This window comes from Castor canadensis, chromosome 4 (genome assembly GCF_047511655.1).
Source record: "Castor canadensis chromosome 4, mCasCan1.hap1v2, whole genome shotgun sequence".
NCBI lineage: Eukaryota > Metazoa > Chordata > Mammalia > Rodentia > Castoridae > Castor > Castor canadensis.
The window spans coordinates 140,485,640-140,501,823 of NC_133389.1; the positions used below are offsets into that span (position 1 = coordinate 140,485,640).

At 35.8% G+C, this 16,184-nt stretch overlaps 1 protein-coding gene across 1 annotated transcript in view; it reads right to left on the reverse strand.

The window, feature by feature from the left end:
* Col5a2 (collagen type V alpha 2 chain) overlaps positions 1-13,575 on the reverse strand; it is a 140,534-nt gene extending 126,959 nt beyond the window's left edge. Inside the window, exon 1 of the mRNA XM_020167066.2 lies at positions 13,476-13,575. Within this exon, the coding sequence (XP_020022655.2) occupies positions 13,476-13,572 (97 nt within the window). The 5' untranslated portion in view covers positions 13,573-13,575. The remainder of the gene's footprint in view (positions 1-13,475) is intronic.
* Between the last annotated feature and the right edge of the window lie 2,609 nt (positions 13,576-16,184).

Sequence of the window (16,184 nt, forward strand, 5' to 3'; positions counted from 1 at the left end):
ACATAGCCTCGGAGCTCAAACAAGTCTATTTTGACAACCTAAAATCTCATGAAAGTACAAGTACACAGAGGTTCCACTTTTTTCAAACAGCGTTGTCTCAGTAATATGTGCAGAAAATTGTGAAATCTTTGCATAAGAAAAAAATCAAGAACTAAATAAGTATTTGTAACACCAAGTTTACACTATACATTCTAACATCAAAGTATCAGTTTCAGGGTTTTAGCTGATTTGAGGTTCCTGATTTGTTTATTAAATAATCAAGGGTTCAGCATAGGCCTGAGACCAGGAGAAAAACATTAGATGAACACAAATTCATTATTGTCATTTCAAAACCCTGCAATTGTAGTTTTTACCCCCTCCATTCCATCTCTGACTTTTCCCTAGTGCCTAAGATTCACTGCCCCCCTATCTTTCCACCTGTCAAACCTAGAAACTGAGAAATAAACATTATTTCAGTTATAGAGGAAAGAGTCTGCAATAGCCAAACCGGGGAATCCATCCTCAATGTATTGATTATATCCACATTTCTTCAATGCCCATAATGTACCAAGTAGTTTAATTCAGTTCAATATGCCAATGGTGGAAATGAATTTCAAAGAAGGTCAGTAATTGCTCAAGTCATAAAGTTGAGTCCAGGACTCAAACATGAGAGTCTAAAAATTCTTGCTTTGTTAACTGCTTGTTAAAAGAAGGGCGAAAAAAGTTCTAAATCTAGGAATTGCTAACTGTAAAAAGCTCTAAAACAGAAAAATGACAAAAGTTGGGAACTCAGGGAATTTCCCAGAATGGAAAAAAGTCTTATTGCTGAGTTAATGTTTCTAGCCTAATTAACAGTATACTTGTTATTAGTTCAAAGGAGCAGAGATGTAATATTGAACACCATTTATTCTAAAATGCCTATCTTTTATGAATATAGAATAAAGAAAACAGAAGAGTCAAAAACATGAAAAGAGATGCCAAATTCCTTGAAATTTCTAATAAATTCCATACAATATCACATAAATATGGACATAACTAATTAATATGGAACCTAACATTTTAAGGTATTTCAGTAAGTCTGAGTCAACTGTCAATTGAAATTGCTTGAATAGTCTCATAGGGCCATTCTTCCTACACACTTAATATTTTCATTCCCTCTCTCCTGTCTTCCACATTCTATTGTCTGTCACAGAGGAATAAGGTCTTACTAATGGATGACCTGAAACTTAGTATTAAAGTTTCTCAGAAAGAAAAGGCAAATTTAATTTTTAAATCACTTAATTCAGGAAAAGGAATTTTTTAAATCACTTAATTCAGGAAAAGGAAAGAAGGAAGAGATGGTATGAAAGCACCCATTCTGAAATGATTCTAGGGAAGTTGTCATTGTAAGAGGCTCTCCCTAACATCCAGTTGACCATGATGGATCATTTTGAGCATATATTATGCAGAACCTTAGGTTTGTATATGAAGAATCTTAACATTTCAGTTTCAAGTGCAGCACATCTGTAACAGTTGAATTTCATCCCATTGCCGGTGAGCCATAGAGTCTACCTCAAATAGTGGAGTGTTTACCCAGCACCACTATGTCAGTTGAGTCCCATAGCCAAAGAATATTAAGAAAAAAATCTTAAAAAACAAGTTGCCAGCCAGGTGGCAGTGTCCCACACCTGTACTACCTGGGAGGCTGAGATCAGGAGAATTACAGTTTGAGGCCAGCCCAGGCAAATATTTCATAAGACCCCCATTTCCAAAATAACCAGAGCAAAATGGATTGAATGTGTGGTTGAAGCAGCACAGCACCTGCTTTACAAGTGCAAGGCCCTGAGTTCAAATCTGGATCCCACCAAAAAAAAAGTTGCCCTATAATGAGCTCATATTAGAAGGGACTGGTATCACTAAATCTGTGCACAACAGCAATAACTACAGAAATCAAGGGGAGTGTATTAGTTCCCTAAAGAGTAGAAAACAAATGGATGACAAATGGGCACATTCTGACAGGAAGAAGAGTCTAGAATTTGAAACTAAATTTGGCAAGGTGACATCCAGATGGTGCTTCATTGTGAGACCCTACAAAATCAAAGATGGCCTCAAAATCTTGACTGATTTTCAGAGAGGAGATTGAAAGCATATTTCTGTAAAAAATAGATAAATTTCATGTATTTCAAAATTGTTTCTTAGAAGTGTGCCTGTTTTTGTTCCTAGGACTTTAGCAACATGGATAGGTGAACTGATCATTTGATAAGTTTATGAAACATACTTATTTATTGAAAATACCAAAATATCATAGATCATACCAATTTAATTTCCCTTTATCATCCTTCATATATATACTCAAACACAAACACCCACAGTGGAGTTTGGAATGTATTCTTTGATTTGCCTTCTTTTTTTTTTCGCAAATTCTGTTTCAATTTGGTCTCATCCACTACATAAAGGAATTGAAGTGATTGCAATTACAATTTTTTAATAAAGCAAACATTCTAATATAGTGAAAGCTTCTTGGGCTAATGAGAACTATACTGATTCTAGCATCTATGATCTCTTTCTAAGAAAAATTCAGATCAGTTAAACCATGTTTAAGGAAGAAAAATTAAAGCCACCAATAAAAGCATATCTAATCTAACCAGTAGACTGATATTTAAGGGGAAGTAAGGAAGGATCACAGAATGATGTGAGAATTTTTTTTGCAAGTGCCTAGGAAGACATAACACCATTTAGCACCCTAAGTCTTGAACACAAGATCCCAGACAGAATTTTCATTTGTTTTTCACTCATTGACCTCAAGTGTTTTTGTTTTGTTTTTGTTTTGTTTCTGTTTTGCTTTGGTTTGGTTTGGTTTTGCTTTTCAGTACAAACTCATGAAAAGAAGATTCTTACGTCAGAATCTCTCACTTGCCTGGGCATAGCCAGCACCCTTTTATCCTCTGGAAGAAAGTATAGGTGTCTTGCTGAACATCAGAGATTCTGTGTTTGTAGCCAAAGACCAGAAAGCTAGGAACTTCTTGTAGTTCATCTTCCCATGATGGTCAGCTAACATCACTGTCCACCAGTCTACCCAACCAGAAATCATGGCTAAAATTTAGTACTAGCATGAGAAACATAATACTCTCAATTGAAATGAAATGTATCATTTCTTCAACATAAATCTCAGGAAAGAATGACAAAGAAAAAGCTTTAAAATGCTTTTAAACTAGCATGAATAAATCTGATAGGTTCTTTTACTTGAGGAGCATATAGCATCCATTAAGATAAATGAAAATATTAAATTTCTATAAATAAATTGTGTTTTCTATGGTAGCCATCCATATTTTCAGAGTTCTATAATGAGATAATCTAAAGCTGATGGTCACAGAATAATCCTATTGAACATCAAAGATTTAATTAAAGAATTTCATCCTTCCAAACTATCTGGTAAAATTCTACCTACATTTCTCCTACCAAGTTAAACCATCATTTCTTCTTTTAAGCCTGAAAAACTAAGAAGAAAGAAAAGTGCTACCAACTCAGGAAAGTGTGAGGATGAATAATGTGCCTATATCCTTCCCCCATTTCTGCTTTCTGGAGTCAGTTTCACAAGAATCTCCTGGGATTGGAGGAATGAAGTAAAGTAACAGCCTTTGGAAAATGAAGAGACTTGCTGCAGTCTGGGAAAAGATGGTCACCCACACTACTGCATCCAAGTAGTCCTGGGAGCTGCCTTGTAAATCCCTGTGCAGTGAAGCAATTCCTCTCATTCCAAATGCAATCCAGAGCAAGGCAGAGTGGAAAATAAGCTTCTAGTTTTTTATAGAGACTTTTATGACTATCATATTTTCAGAAAATAAACTCTGAAACAGAGTTGGTAGACAGGCATGAGGTGGCATTGGGACATGGATGGATCATGCTTGGCTTTCACACAAGCTCAGAGCAATCATTGAGAACTAAATATATGTGAGGGTGGGAAACAGAAAAGAGGCAGCAAAGGACCATTACGAAGTCTCCAGGGCTTTTGTGCTCTATTTCTTTTGTCTCTTTCAGTACTAAACTATAAAAGGAGACAATACCATATAGCCCTTCTATCTGAATAACAAAAATAATAGGCCTAAAGAGCTTATTAATAAAATTACTGTATTTTTCAAAATGAATGGTAGATAAAATTTACATTTTAAGTTTTACAATAGACCATAATCTGTTTGAGAACAAAAACTGTTTACCTCTTCTATAACATCTAGCATATTGGTTCTCATAATCATCACAACAAACATTTGCTACTTTTGCTACTGTTATTTAATAATAATGTATTATAATATTAATTACAATTTAATGAACTATTTATAGGTATCTGCGCTCTAATGTAGGTAGCTTATATACACGATAGTCTCCCTAATAATTATTTGAGGTGTACATGAAGAAACTAAGACTCAGGAGAATCAAGAATATGCAAATATAATTTGCAAAACCTGAATTTTATATTAGTTCATTCCCACTTGAATGAATAAATGGTGGGAATTTTTTTCAGATTTTCACAGGTAATATTCAAATAACTATCATGTACCTAAAGCATACAATGAATTCATGTCATGGCCCCTTTTTTCCAAGTAACTTATTACCATCAGTTAACACCAATATACTTAAAGCATGTGGAGAACATATACTGAAAGGAAAAGATATATTCATTACAGACTAGGATCTACTGGTTTCTTCAGGGATATAAGATTTTTAAACATAACTTTAAAATATAAAGGAAAAATATCCATAGGCTGAAGGAAAAAGGAAGAAGAAACATAGGGCTACTTAAATCACAAAAATTAGGTGTAGGGATAATAAAAATTTAGCTGTGACTTGAGAAAAGATGTCACATGGTGTTTATAAGAGTAACAGAAATAATAATAGTTGTCTAGATGGAGTGGAGAAGATCATGAGTAGCCTTGAAACCTGAGATGGGTAATTTTTGGCATTCTTAGATTAAAAAAGTGAGTTAATGTCAGTATAATATGTTAATTGTAGTCCAATAGGCAAGTCGGAATGAACTTAAACTGGGGAATGATGCGATAAAAACAAGATTTAGAAAGATTAGTCTTTCTAAATATAGAAAGACTAACTTATAAAATGGAACCAATAAAATAGATTCATGGGGGAAAATTTTTCAATATAACATAGGTTACAGGGAAGACTTGCTGAGCTTTGTGAAAGGACACAGAAGAAGCACTGAAACTAATGAGAGAATGTCAGTTCTAAGTGGAATCTGAAGAGTAGATTTAAAAATAAAGAAAAACCATGTGTGTGTATGTGTGCAGAGAATGACATCTGATGTGACTAAAATTCTAGAATTCAGTCACATCAGGGAAGGTCTTCTGTGTCATGCTAAGAAGCTTGAACATTGCTGTCTCTTCCAGTCATGATATCTAATGGAAGAATTTAAGGAAAGTAAAGACATGATCAGATTTTAGTTTTATATTCCACTTGTAGCAGAGGGGATCTATATGCGTGTAGAAGGGAAGTTGCTATAAGTGAAGCAAGGGAATGCATTTCGATGCTATTAAAGAAACCCAGAAATCAATGATGAGGACCTAAATTGAGATATTTATAGTGCAGATGAATCTGAGATGTATCTGAGAAATATTTAGTAGGTAAAATGGTAGAACTCAGTGACTGTTTGGAAATTTGGTGATTGAATGATTGGTTGATCCTTCAGATAGGAAGATTTTGCGATTAACTGACATAAGAACTACAAAAGAAAAATGACTCAAACTGAGAGGAAAAAAAATTTATTGAGATACATTAAATTTGAAATGATTCTAGGCATTTGGATATATACCTTTGAAGTTCATGTGAAAGATCAGTGTTGGTGAAAGAGATTTGAGACTTACCATTTAACTTCACATAAAACCCTCAGTGTGTGAGATTCCTGGATGACCTAGGAAGACATCCAAAGATAACCAATAAACTAAATTCTATGTACGGAAAAACATGCTATAGGAGAAAAGAAGAGAGGGAGTCCATAGATGATGCTAAAAGGGAAAGATCAGGAGGTAGGCTGAGAATCTTCAGAAAACAGCATTTCAGGAAGCCCGGAGTGGTCAATGCTAACAAATAAAGGAGAAAGAACTAGTAGAATGAAGAGAAATGGGCCTACTGGAACAGCACACATGTGAATCTTCATCATAACAGACCAGCTTAAGAAGAAAGGAAGGTTCCAAGTCAGAGTATAGTAGATGAAGTGAGGAAATGTAAGGTAGAGACAAAAAAGCATACTGCCCCTTCAAAACTAAGCTGGGCTAAGAATGAAGACAGAGTGGGAGTCAAATACAGGTCCTGGAAGACAGTTGAACTTGTTTAGAGACTAAGGGGAGAGACCCAATTTTTTAAAAAGTAGTTGAAGTCATAGAAAATAATCATGAATTATGCTGCAAGTTCCCCCAAGAAGATGGAGACTAAGCAAAATACAAAAGAATAAAACTAGAAGGTGCTTCAAAACAATTCAAAGCTTTGGTGAAAGGAAAAAATATATTACTACGGTTTATATCTCTGATGGCTTAAATAGATTGTAGTCTCACTTTCTCTGTCTCAGTTACATACTCCAAAATTGTCTTTAGGTGAAGTTCAAAAGGTCCCATCAGATTGATAAGGGTAGGTACTGTTTTCTTAATCCTTAAGACGAGGAGGCAGATGACTAGTGAAGTTAAAGAATTCTATAAAATTTGCTAAATAGAGCAATGTCCAGAACCCAGATGTTTGACACATGATGATTGAGCCAAGGCTTACTTCTCTCATTAAACTCTGTGAACTACCACAAGGCCATGATGCTTACATTGCACCAGTGTTTACACCAAGAATACAGCAGTTGTCATCTTAAAAATGAATTTGCAATTCTGATTCAATATATGTCCAAAAAAGCAGAAAAAGAAAACTGAGATTACCTTCCTTCACCCCAGATACAAACTTTTAAAAAATTACAAATAAACATTTTTCAGTTTGAACATTTATATGAACTATTTATAGGAATCTGTGCTCATTGATCATTAATATTAATGTATTAATGTTGTTAACATTACTGTTTTCTATCTAGAGTGTAAGGTGTAGATAAGGAAAATATTGCTTTATGGGAATTTCCCTGGCACACTTTTCTTTATTGAATATGTTCAATATAAGATGGAATTAGTTAATTTTAAATATATCAATAAAATAAGATAAAAACCTCAAGGCTACCAATTTGGTCAGATCTTTAAGGCAAAATTTTCTATTGGACAGACTGCTCCCCTATGCAAATGTAATAGACAGCCTTTTAAATACAGAATGGGACAGCTCATCAGTCTTACATGAAATTTAAATGTAATATGCATGAAATTGACATGGAAAGAAATTTAAAGAAAAACTAAATTATCTTCCTAATAGTTCTACTCCAGCTCAAAAGATTTTCAAGGTGTGGCTTTTATTTTTCTTTATTCATTTATTCATATGTGCATATATTGTTTGGGTCATTTCACCCCCCGCCTCCCCATTCATCCCCTTCACTTCCAGGCAGAACCTGTTCTGCCTTCTTCTCCAATTTTGTTGAAGAGAAGACATAAGCAATAATAAGAAAGACAAAGCGTTTTTGCTAGTTGAGATAAGGATAGCTATACAGAAAGATTCCTAGCATTGCTTCCATGCACATCTCTACCTGACCTCTTCACTACTTCCAGGTCACCTTCCCATATTGACCTCTGGCACTTTAAGGTTTCTGTATTAGCTCCTCTGCAGTGGAGACATCAAACACTTTCAAGTTTTGGATTTCCTACCGTATCCCCATTCTTCCTGTATGTGCTCTCCCCTTAGTGTGTGAGGTGTGACTTTTATAGTTATAAAAATGTTCATGTTTCATGTCATATGCTTGATGACCCTTCTAGTCCCATAGCTATAAATCATAGAGAATACTAAATCAGACAATATCATGTGATGTAATTCTAAATGAGCTTCTTTATATAACCTTGTGCAACCTGCCCAAGTATATACAATATATCAATTAATAATTAACAAATATAATCTTCTTATCCTACTAGTAGGATAAGAAGACTGCAAATCTCAACTTTTCAGTATTATAGTCTTAGAATAAAAGACATCAGGTCAAAACATTCATGTTCAAACACTTTACAAATACTATATAAGGCCCAGTGATGACACAAGAATTATCCTTCAACCAAGGCCAAATGAATGGTTGAAAAAGATTTCATTCTCTGACTAGAGATTAAATGATTCCAGTTCACACTTTCTCAAAGCAAAACTTTCTCTTTCTATTTTTGCCTCCCATCCCATATCTTGAAAAACATACGTGAATTTCAGCCCTTTGGTAATAGGGCTGGGAGTGTGAAAAACAGGAAGAAAGAGGAACGATTAAAGACAAAAATATATATTCACATAGAAATACATTTTAGTAACATATATCCTTAGTATTATAGAATGATTCACCTAACCCACCTAGAAGGGCATTTGTCCTTGAATTATTTTTCCTGAATGATGGTAAGTTTGCAATAGTTTACCTACAAACTTCAGTCAGGCTTATAAGTAAAATGAGTAATTAAGATAGCAAGATATTACTAAAATCAGTGTTTAGCCTTAGAACCCAGAAGCCACATGGTCTACATCAAGATCAAGAGTATTAGTCAAAACTGTGATACAATGGTTCACCAATGTGAATCACAGTCACTGCAGAGCTTTGAAAACAGATTCCCACACCAAATCCAAACCTACTAAATCAAGGTACTTAGAAAGGAAAGGATGGTCAGGCTCCGTAGCTCACACCTATAATCCTAGCTACTCAGGTGACAGAGTTCAAGAGGATCATGGTCCAAGGCCAACCCAGGCAAAAGGTTCTCAAGGCTCTGTCTCAACAGAAGAAGCTGGGCATGGTAGCATGTGCCTATCATCCCGGCCACTGTGGGAAGCATAAATAGAAGGATCATGGTACAGACTGGTCAAACATGAAGTGAGACCCTATCTCAAATATAGCCAAAGCAAAAAGGACTGATAGATTGGCTCAAGTGGTAGGTAGAGCACCTACCTAGCAAGTGTGAGGCCCTGAGTTCAACACCTAGTACAAACAGAAAGGAGAGAAGACTAGAATCCACAGTAGTAATGAGATCTCTAGGTGAATCTACGTGCAATCAACTCAACACTGATCCATGGATTGATTACAAGTCTGAGTCATGGTCAAAGTATACACTTCACTGGTCAGTAGAAAGAAGTCACTAAATCTATTGCTCTGCCAATCTACAGTTGAGAGAGATACTAGGCATAGATTCATCTAAATTTACCTAAAGGGAAGTAGGAAGCAAATAAAACACAGCCTAATGTCTAAGGACCATCCAGTGTTCTTGACTTTGTAGTCTGCTCAAAAATGAACAACAATCAGAGTGGATTTGGTTACTCAACTATATTCTGTCCATTAAAACCATAAGATCTTTCCTACTAAAAGTGGCCAACACACATGCTTATGGTCAAGACTGAAACTGCCTCCTAATAGCAATTCTTCCTTTTGTCCTCTTTATGAGATCTCAGTTTATCTCTGTTTAGTACACTACCAGTACCACCCAGGTAAAAAGGCTACACTTCCTACCCACCCATGAAGCATTGCATGACCATAAAACTAAATTCTGGCCAACAATATGTAAATTTAAAAATTTGAAGATACAAAAGTCTCAATTAAAAAATAGAAAGTATCAAAACCTTTGCTTGTTATCCTATATGCAGATGCCTGGAAAGTACATGTAATGGCTGGAGCTCCAACAGCCATCTAGGAATATTTAATCCAAATCTATACCCTAGAGACAGAGGAGTAGAGAGAGGAAAAATCTGAGTTACTGATAGCTTCAATATACCAGGTTTTCAGTGCCTGCTTAAAAGCTTCTTTTGCATAAGGAAAATGTATCTTTTATATGATTTTTTGGTTTAAACTACTGGATTCTGCTACAACAGGTGGACTTAAATTGCCAGTGTAAAACCTGTATGTCTCTAATTCAGTAGTAATGAGGTTAGCATAATTCACAAATGAACAAAGATCTTTAACTCTTATTCATGTTGTGGGCTCCTTTAAAATGATACCATCCAAATACTGCTTCACATTTGTATTTTTGTAAATAAATAATATGGCAAGAGACCATATTATACAAAAGACTGTGAGCCCCTTTTCTCTTAGTAATCAGAAGTTGAGTTGGGAACAGGATATCAGGATATGGTTGTAACATGGATATTGTAGATTTATGGTCCATGAACCAAGCGTGGTCCTGAGATATATCTTGCTTAGCTTATACAACAATTTCTGCACACATTAATTTTTGAATGCTTACAATGAAGATGTGTCTTCAGTTCTGCACAAATCCCTGGGGTCATCAGAGCAAACGCCATCTTGCCTCACTTGCTTCTACTACCTGCCTTGCCTCTAGGAGCATTGAACTTTGTGCTGGAAATAAAATGGTTCATTTCTGCACTTCCCTTCTCTCCACTGTCCATGTGGCATTGAATACTGTGATTCACACAAGATTATTTTCTAAGATTAAGTATGTGTGCTTCTAATAACAAGAATGTGCATAGCTGCAAAGATGTTAGACTTTTATTAGGAATATAAAATTTACTGTGACTAGTCTAGTATTTTCTCTTACAAAAAACAAATGTGGAACTCTGCAAAACCCTGACACAGACAAACACTCACACCATATACCCAATCACATACCATACACACAGTCACACACACACTCAGAAAGAAGAAACAGAAAATTCCTGAAGGGCTGATTTTGTCATCTTGAGTCCCTGATTTTTGCTACTTTATAATTTCAGCTAATGTTAGCCCAGCTCCCAAACTTTCTTATTTCTTCTTACGAATTTAAAAAAAAATCAAAAACTTCTTAAAATTTAGTGAAAAGTGGTACTTGTTTTGGCCTACAATACCTAAAAAATTTTTATTTGCTTTTATTTTATCATACATATGTATTTCTATCTGGCAGGCACTGTGCATATGTTTTACATTTCTGGTAAATAACCACAGTCAAATAGATTAAAATATACCTTAAATTCACAAAAAGAAAAAAAAACAAAAGCCTAAATATACACACTTGTATATAATGACAGGTTTCTACACTTCCAAGGGAACATATTTGTAAACAAAGTAATTACTGCAACATATGAGTTAGTTATAGCTAAAATTTGATAGACATTCTTGCTTGTCACTTGTGCCTTAGGTATGTCTTTAATTTAAACCATTTACCTCAAATTCAAAATCACGTGGAGTTTCTAAATTCTGATGCTCTTATGAAGCATGTAATATACCAGAGCAGGGGAAATAAAGAATCCTAAGTTTCCATGCAATATCAACCAGAATGTGCATGGTGAGTAAGCAGTGTATGTCACATACTATGACTATACTAGGTCCTGGAACTCTTTCCTGAATTATCCTTAAGTAAGTCCACAAATGCTTTTATTTTCATCACATACACTTTTAGGTTGATTAACATAATAGAGAAATTTATCATTTTCAATACATATGGAGGGGCTGGTGGAATGGCTCAAGTGGTAGAGCTCCTGCCTAACAAACGTGAAGTCCTGAGTTCAAACCCCAGCCCCACCAAAAAAAAAAAAAAAAAACCTTCAATACATATGGAATAAATTACCCCTCTCTACAATATCCCCTTATCTGGAATTCCAGTGTTTCTGCTGTTTAATTGTACTGGGAGGGAGGGATTGGCTGAGAGGCAATAACTTTCTCATGCCAAGTATCACATTAGACATTTATTCAAGTTAGTATCAAATTATTTTTCAGAAATACCTAGAGGAATTACAACTACTTAGAAAAGTCTCTTAACATATGACTTATGCTATAAGCCTTTTGAAATGTTTCTTTGATTTATTCACATATTCAATTATTTCCATACTTTATAAAAGTAAATTATCAATTTTAGTACATGTTAAGAACGAAAACTTTATTGAATGTTTCAAATTAATATTGGTGTTGGTGGTGGGGGAGGGGAGTAAGCTATTTCTTTCATATTCAGATGTTCCAGTACTTTGTAATTTTCCTATAATCCTCCCCTTTCCTGTCTTCCAAAGTCTAATCAATTATCTTCTCCACCTTTCAAACACATGATTTTCATACTAGTAGGAGGAAACTCAAAGGTTTTTACTTCTTATAAATTGTCTCATTTTTTGAACCACAAAAACTAACATAAAAAGTTGCATGATTTTAGAAAGTGCCCCCTCTATGGGACTCCTGGAGATTATTAAGTATTCATCTCCAGATTCTTATTTTCACTCCTTAAAAGCTTTTAGAACTTATGGTCTCTAGATACCTCTTATAGACATCGTTAGAGGAAATAAATATGCATATATATATGTAGATATATGGCAGATATACATATGTATTTATATATATATGTAGCTATATGGCAGAAAGTACAGAAAAGGTTAATAAGTGTGCTGTTTTAAAAGCTTGAGTTTGATGTTAACAGTTACTAAAATCTACAAGGGCCTATTAGAAAAAAATACTTGCTGTAGTTGAAATTTCACCCCTTAAGAGTAAGAATTGAAGCAATGGAGCCAGTTTAAATCTTTTCTTATATTTTGTACCAGTCATGGAGTTTTGCTTAATCATATAGCCCAACCCTAATATATGCAAATTACATAAGAAAAAAAAATCAGTAACCAGGAAAGATTTGTCTTTCACAAAAAAGAAAAAAAAAAAAAAAGCTTGTGTCTAAGGGAAAATACCCATACAAATACTCCATGCCAAGTAAGTTCTATATAAGGCAGGCAATTTCCTGCCTTTCTCCACCCAACCAGGAACCCCCACTGTCCTGATAATCAAGTCAGTAGGGTGGGAAAATACCACTGTTTAAAAAATCTGGCTTCTATCAGCCTCTGTCATGAAGAAATAAACTTGACTCCCTCTCAGTAAGCAAAACATCACAAATGGAAGCAGGGGAAAGAAAGAAAAAAGGAAGAAAGAAAGAAAGGTTAAGGGGAAAAATTACGTCTGCGAAGATGCAAAGAGAAGAGAATGAAGAGCCAAAGACAAAGAAAAATCAGAGCTATCAGAGTTGCTGCAGAGGTTTTTCTAAACAAAGAATTTTATGAAGCCGCTGAAGTTCCCTACAAGAAAGACTCCACCCTACCCAGCTTCGGCAGACTTTCGCTCACTCTGAAAGCCCCAGCCCACAGAACAGAACAGACCTCCTCTAATTAAAAGTGCCTTTAGGGCTCCCTTTTAAGCAGTCTTTTCTTTTAAATTTCCCACTCTCACATTCAGGCAAAAGCACCGACCTTGGGCTTTCCCAGAAATAGTATGAACTCTTTCAGAGGGCAGATGGAGAAGCTCCGGATTTGCAAACATCCCCCTTGTTTTAAGGAGCCATTTCCCAGGTGCAAGGCCGACAGCCCCCTTCTCAAACTTCAAACCAGACCCTCCCCTCCCGGCTCTACAGCGGACTTAACACCCCCCCTAGTTCCCAAACCCCACAATAAACGCCAAAAGCAAAGCAAGGCAAACTCACCATCCTCGCCTTCTTCCTGGGCTTTTATTGAGACAGATTGCCCTAATAAAACAGCAAGAATGAGGAGAGGTCTTGCTTCCACCCAGTGTGCCATCATATCTAAATATTAGACATGTGGGTCCTCCAGGGAGTGAAAAAGAGATGGGAAGGTTACTGTAGCACCATGAAGTCTGCCTTAGGCTCTTCTTTCAGCACCAGCCTCAGGGCGGCCTCAGCAAAGCCCCTTTTTCAGCACCAGCTCCAGCACAGTCTGCGAAAACTTTTTTCAAGCGATGCAGCTTTAAATAGGAAGAATGCTGCCTCCACTTCTTTTCCTGCCCCTTTCAGCCTGTTCAGGCCCATAACCATCCAGTGTCTGCCAAGCAACGGTCTGATTGATGGTAAACAACCAAATCAGAACACGCGTCTCTGTGCCTTCAACTCTCCCGATTTCATTATGGTTTAAGCTACATGGAGCTTAACGACAGAAACTTTTATTTCACTTTCCTTTTATTTATTTATTTTTTTTAAGAAATCCAGTTAGAGGAAAAGAGTCCTATTCTCCACTCTCTAACCCTTTCCCCAGACACATACTCCTTAGCTTTTCCACCATTCACTAAAAACGACATTTGGGAGGAAATACAACCTTTTAAGCACAGTTTTTGGCATTTATATAAATCCAGGATTCTCTTCTCCAACTTAAACATCTAAAGGGTCGCATTTTAACCCTTTCTTTTGACTAAATACGGGCTATTCTTGCCCCACTTCTCAGATTCTTTCTCTTCCCATACTCTGAAGGGGACTAGGAGAATAGGTAAAATCCAGGTGAAGAAACTATTTTAGAAAAATGAACTTCATGCTTTGAATATGGTTCTTTTCACATCTCTTGTTATGGGGTTACATCTACAGGTTACCCTCATGCCAGAGAGTTTTATTATGTAGAAAAATTGTCTACTGAGGTAGTGTAGAGGCATAGGAAGCACCCCGAATTTGGATGCACAACGGCTCAGTTCAAACACCAAATCTACCACTCACCAATTTTGTAAACATACACATGGTCCTTTATCTCTGTGCACTTCAATTTTCTTGTTGAAAAAAAGGGCTTTTCCCTGACCAGTGTGCAGAATCTGGTGACACTAAAATGAGTAATATACTATTACTAAGTTCCAAATTGCAAAGAGTGATACAAAAGTAGATTGTGGTGTTATTAACCAGGTTTTCAGAGAATATGGAAGTCCTAGTTGCACATGCTTTTTTAAGAGCAATAATCATGACCCCTGTGCCACAGTCATGCTTGCCAAGATCTTAATCCATTGTTTAGAATGCTCAGTGCATTCTAATTCTAAATAATCCGTGTGCTTCCTTGAGTCTTCTACAATCTGAATGTATGTTCCATACAGTACAGTTGATTCAATTGTTGATAATTAATAAACGATGACCTGGTGTCTTGTACTACATTAAGTACTAGAGGGAAAAGATGACACAAAAGAAATAAAAGGCATCCTCTTCATCTTTAAAGAACACAGGTAGATGTTGAGAAAATTAATTTACATGAAACAAATATAAGCCAAAGCATAGAAATACATGTGGGATACATCAAAACCAGTAAAAATTCAGAGAAAAGCTAGATTCTAAAATGAGAGTAGGTAAATAAGGCATTACTAGAATAAATTCAAGGACCCTTGAGTTTTAAGTTAGAATCTCTGGAGAAATATAGCAGAAGAGGTCAACCTTCCAAGCAGTTTTTCACATTCTAACCCTGTACTCTGCAGTACAACTTATCACTGAGATATGTCTCATTTGAATGACTTCTTTCACCACCATACTATTGTTTACAGGGAACCTTGTTCCCACTTAATTAATGGGCTTAGTGAAGATGAAAAATCACTCCTGTGCTAATTGTACAATATCTGAGAAAGGACAACACTAGAGTGTCAGGAAAATAAATAAACACAAGGAAAGAAATAGCTATTTTCTGAGCTTGCTAGTTCTCTTCTACCATCAGACCACTTTAGTGACCAGCACCACCCTCATTAAAAATTGTTGGTACAAGTTTCAGGCATCTTGTGTGGAATGTTTCCTAGAGTGCAGAGATAACACACGTTAAATAGAGAATCTGCAACTCAGATACTATTTCCATGCTGAGGGTACAAAAATTATAACCTAAGATTGCAGGATTTTTAGCAGACTACTGCATATATAACCTTCAGTGCCTGCTCAGATCAGCATTCAGCTGTTATTTTAACAGTTAATATCAGCTTATTAATGCAGTTATTTTAAATTTAACTATATATACAGCATTTATAAGAAACCACTCACAGTTCTCTCCAGTTTCCAACACCTCTTTTCCATCATATCAGATGCTCATGGTAGGATAAGGGCATAGCATATATTTTCATGAGATCTGAGACATATTAATTATGCATTCTATTATCATCCTTTCTCATGAGTTTTGACATCTATTGCAGCAAGTCATAAGCAGTGAAATATTTTGTGGCTTGGGTTTTCTTCCATGTTTGAATTCAGGGTCTTACATTATAACTTGGAAAAGACTAAAATACACACCGTGTTTAAGAAGTGTGTCTGTTTAATAGATGTGGTTGAGTTCATGAGAGAGGATGACAGTATTTCTCATCCTTCAAGATTTGATTCTAGACCTCAGTGCTGGTGCAGGGAGCTCAGAAATTTGTCCCAATTTTAGTGAACCCGTTCCAACAAGTCACAAATTAA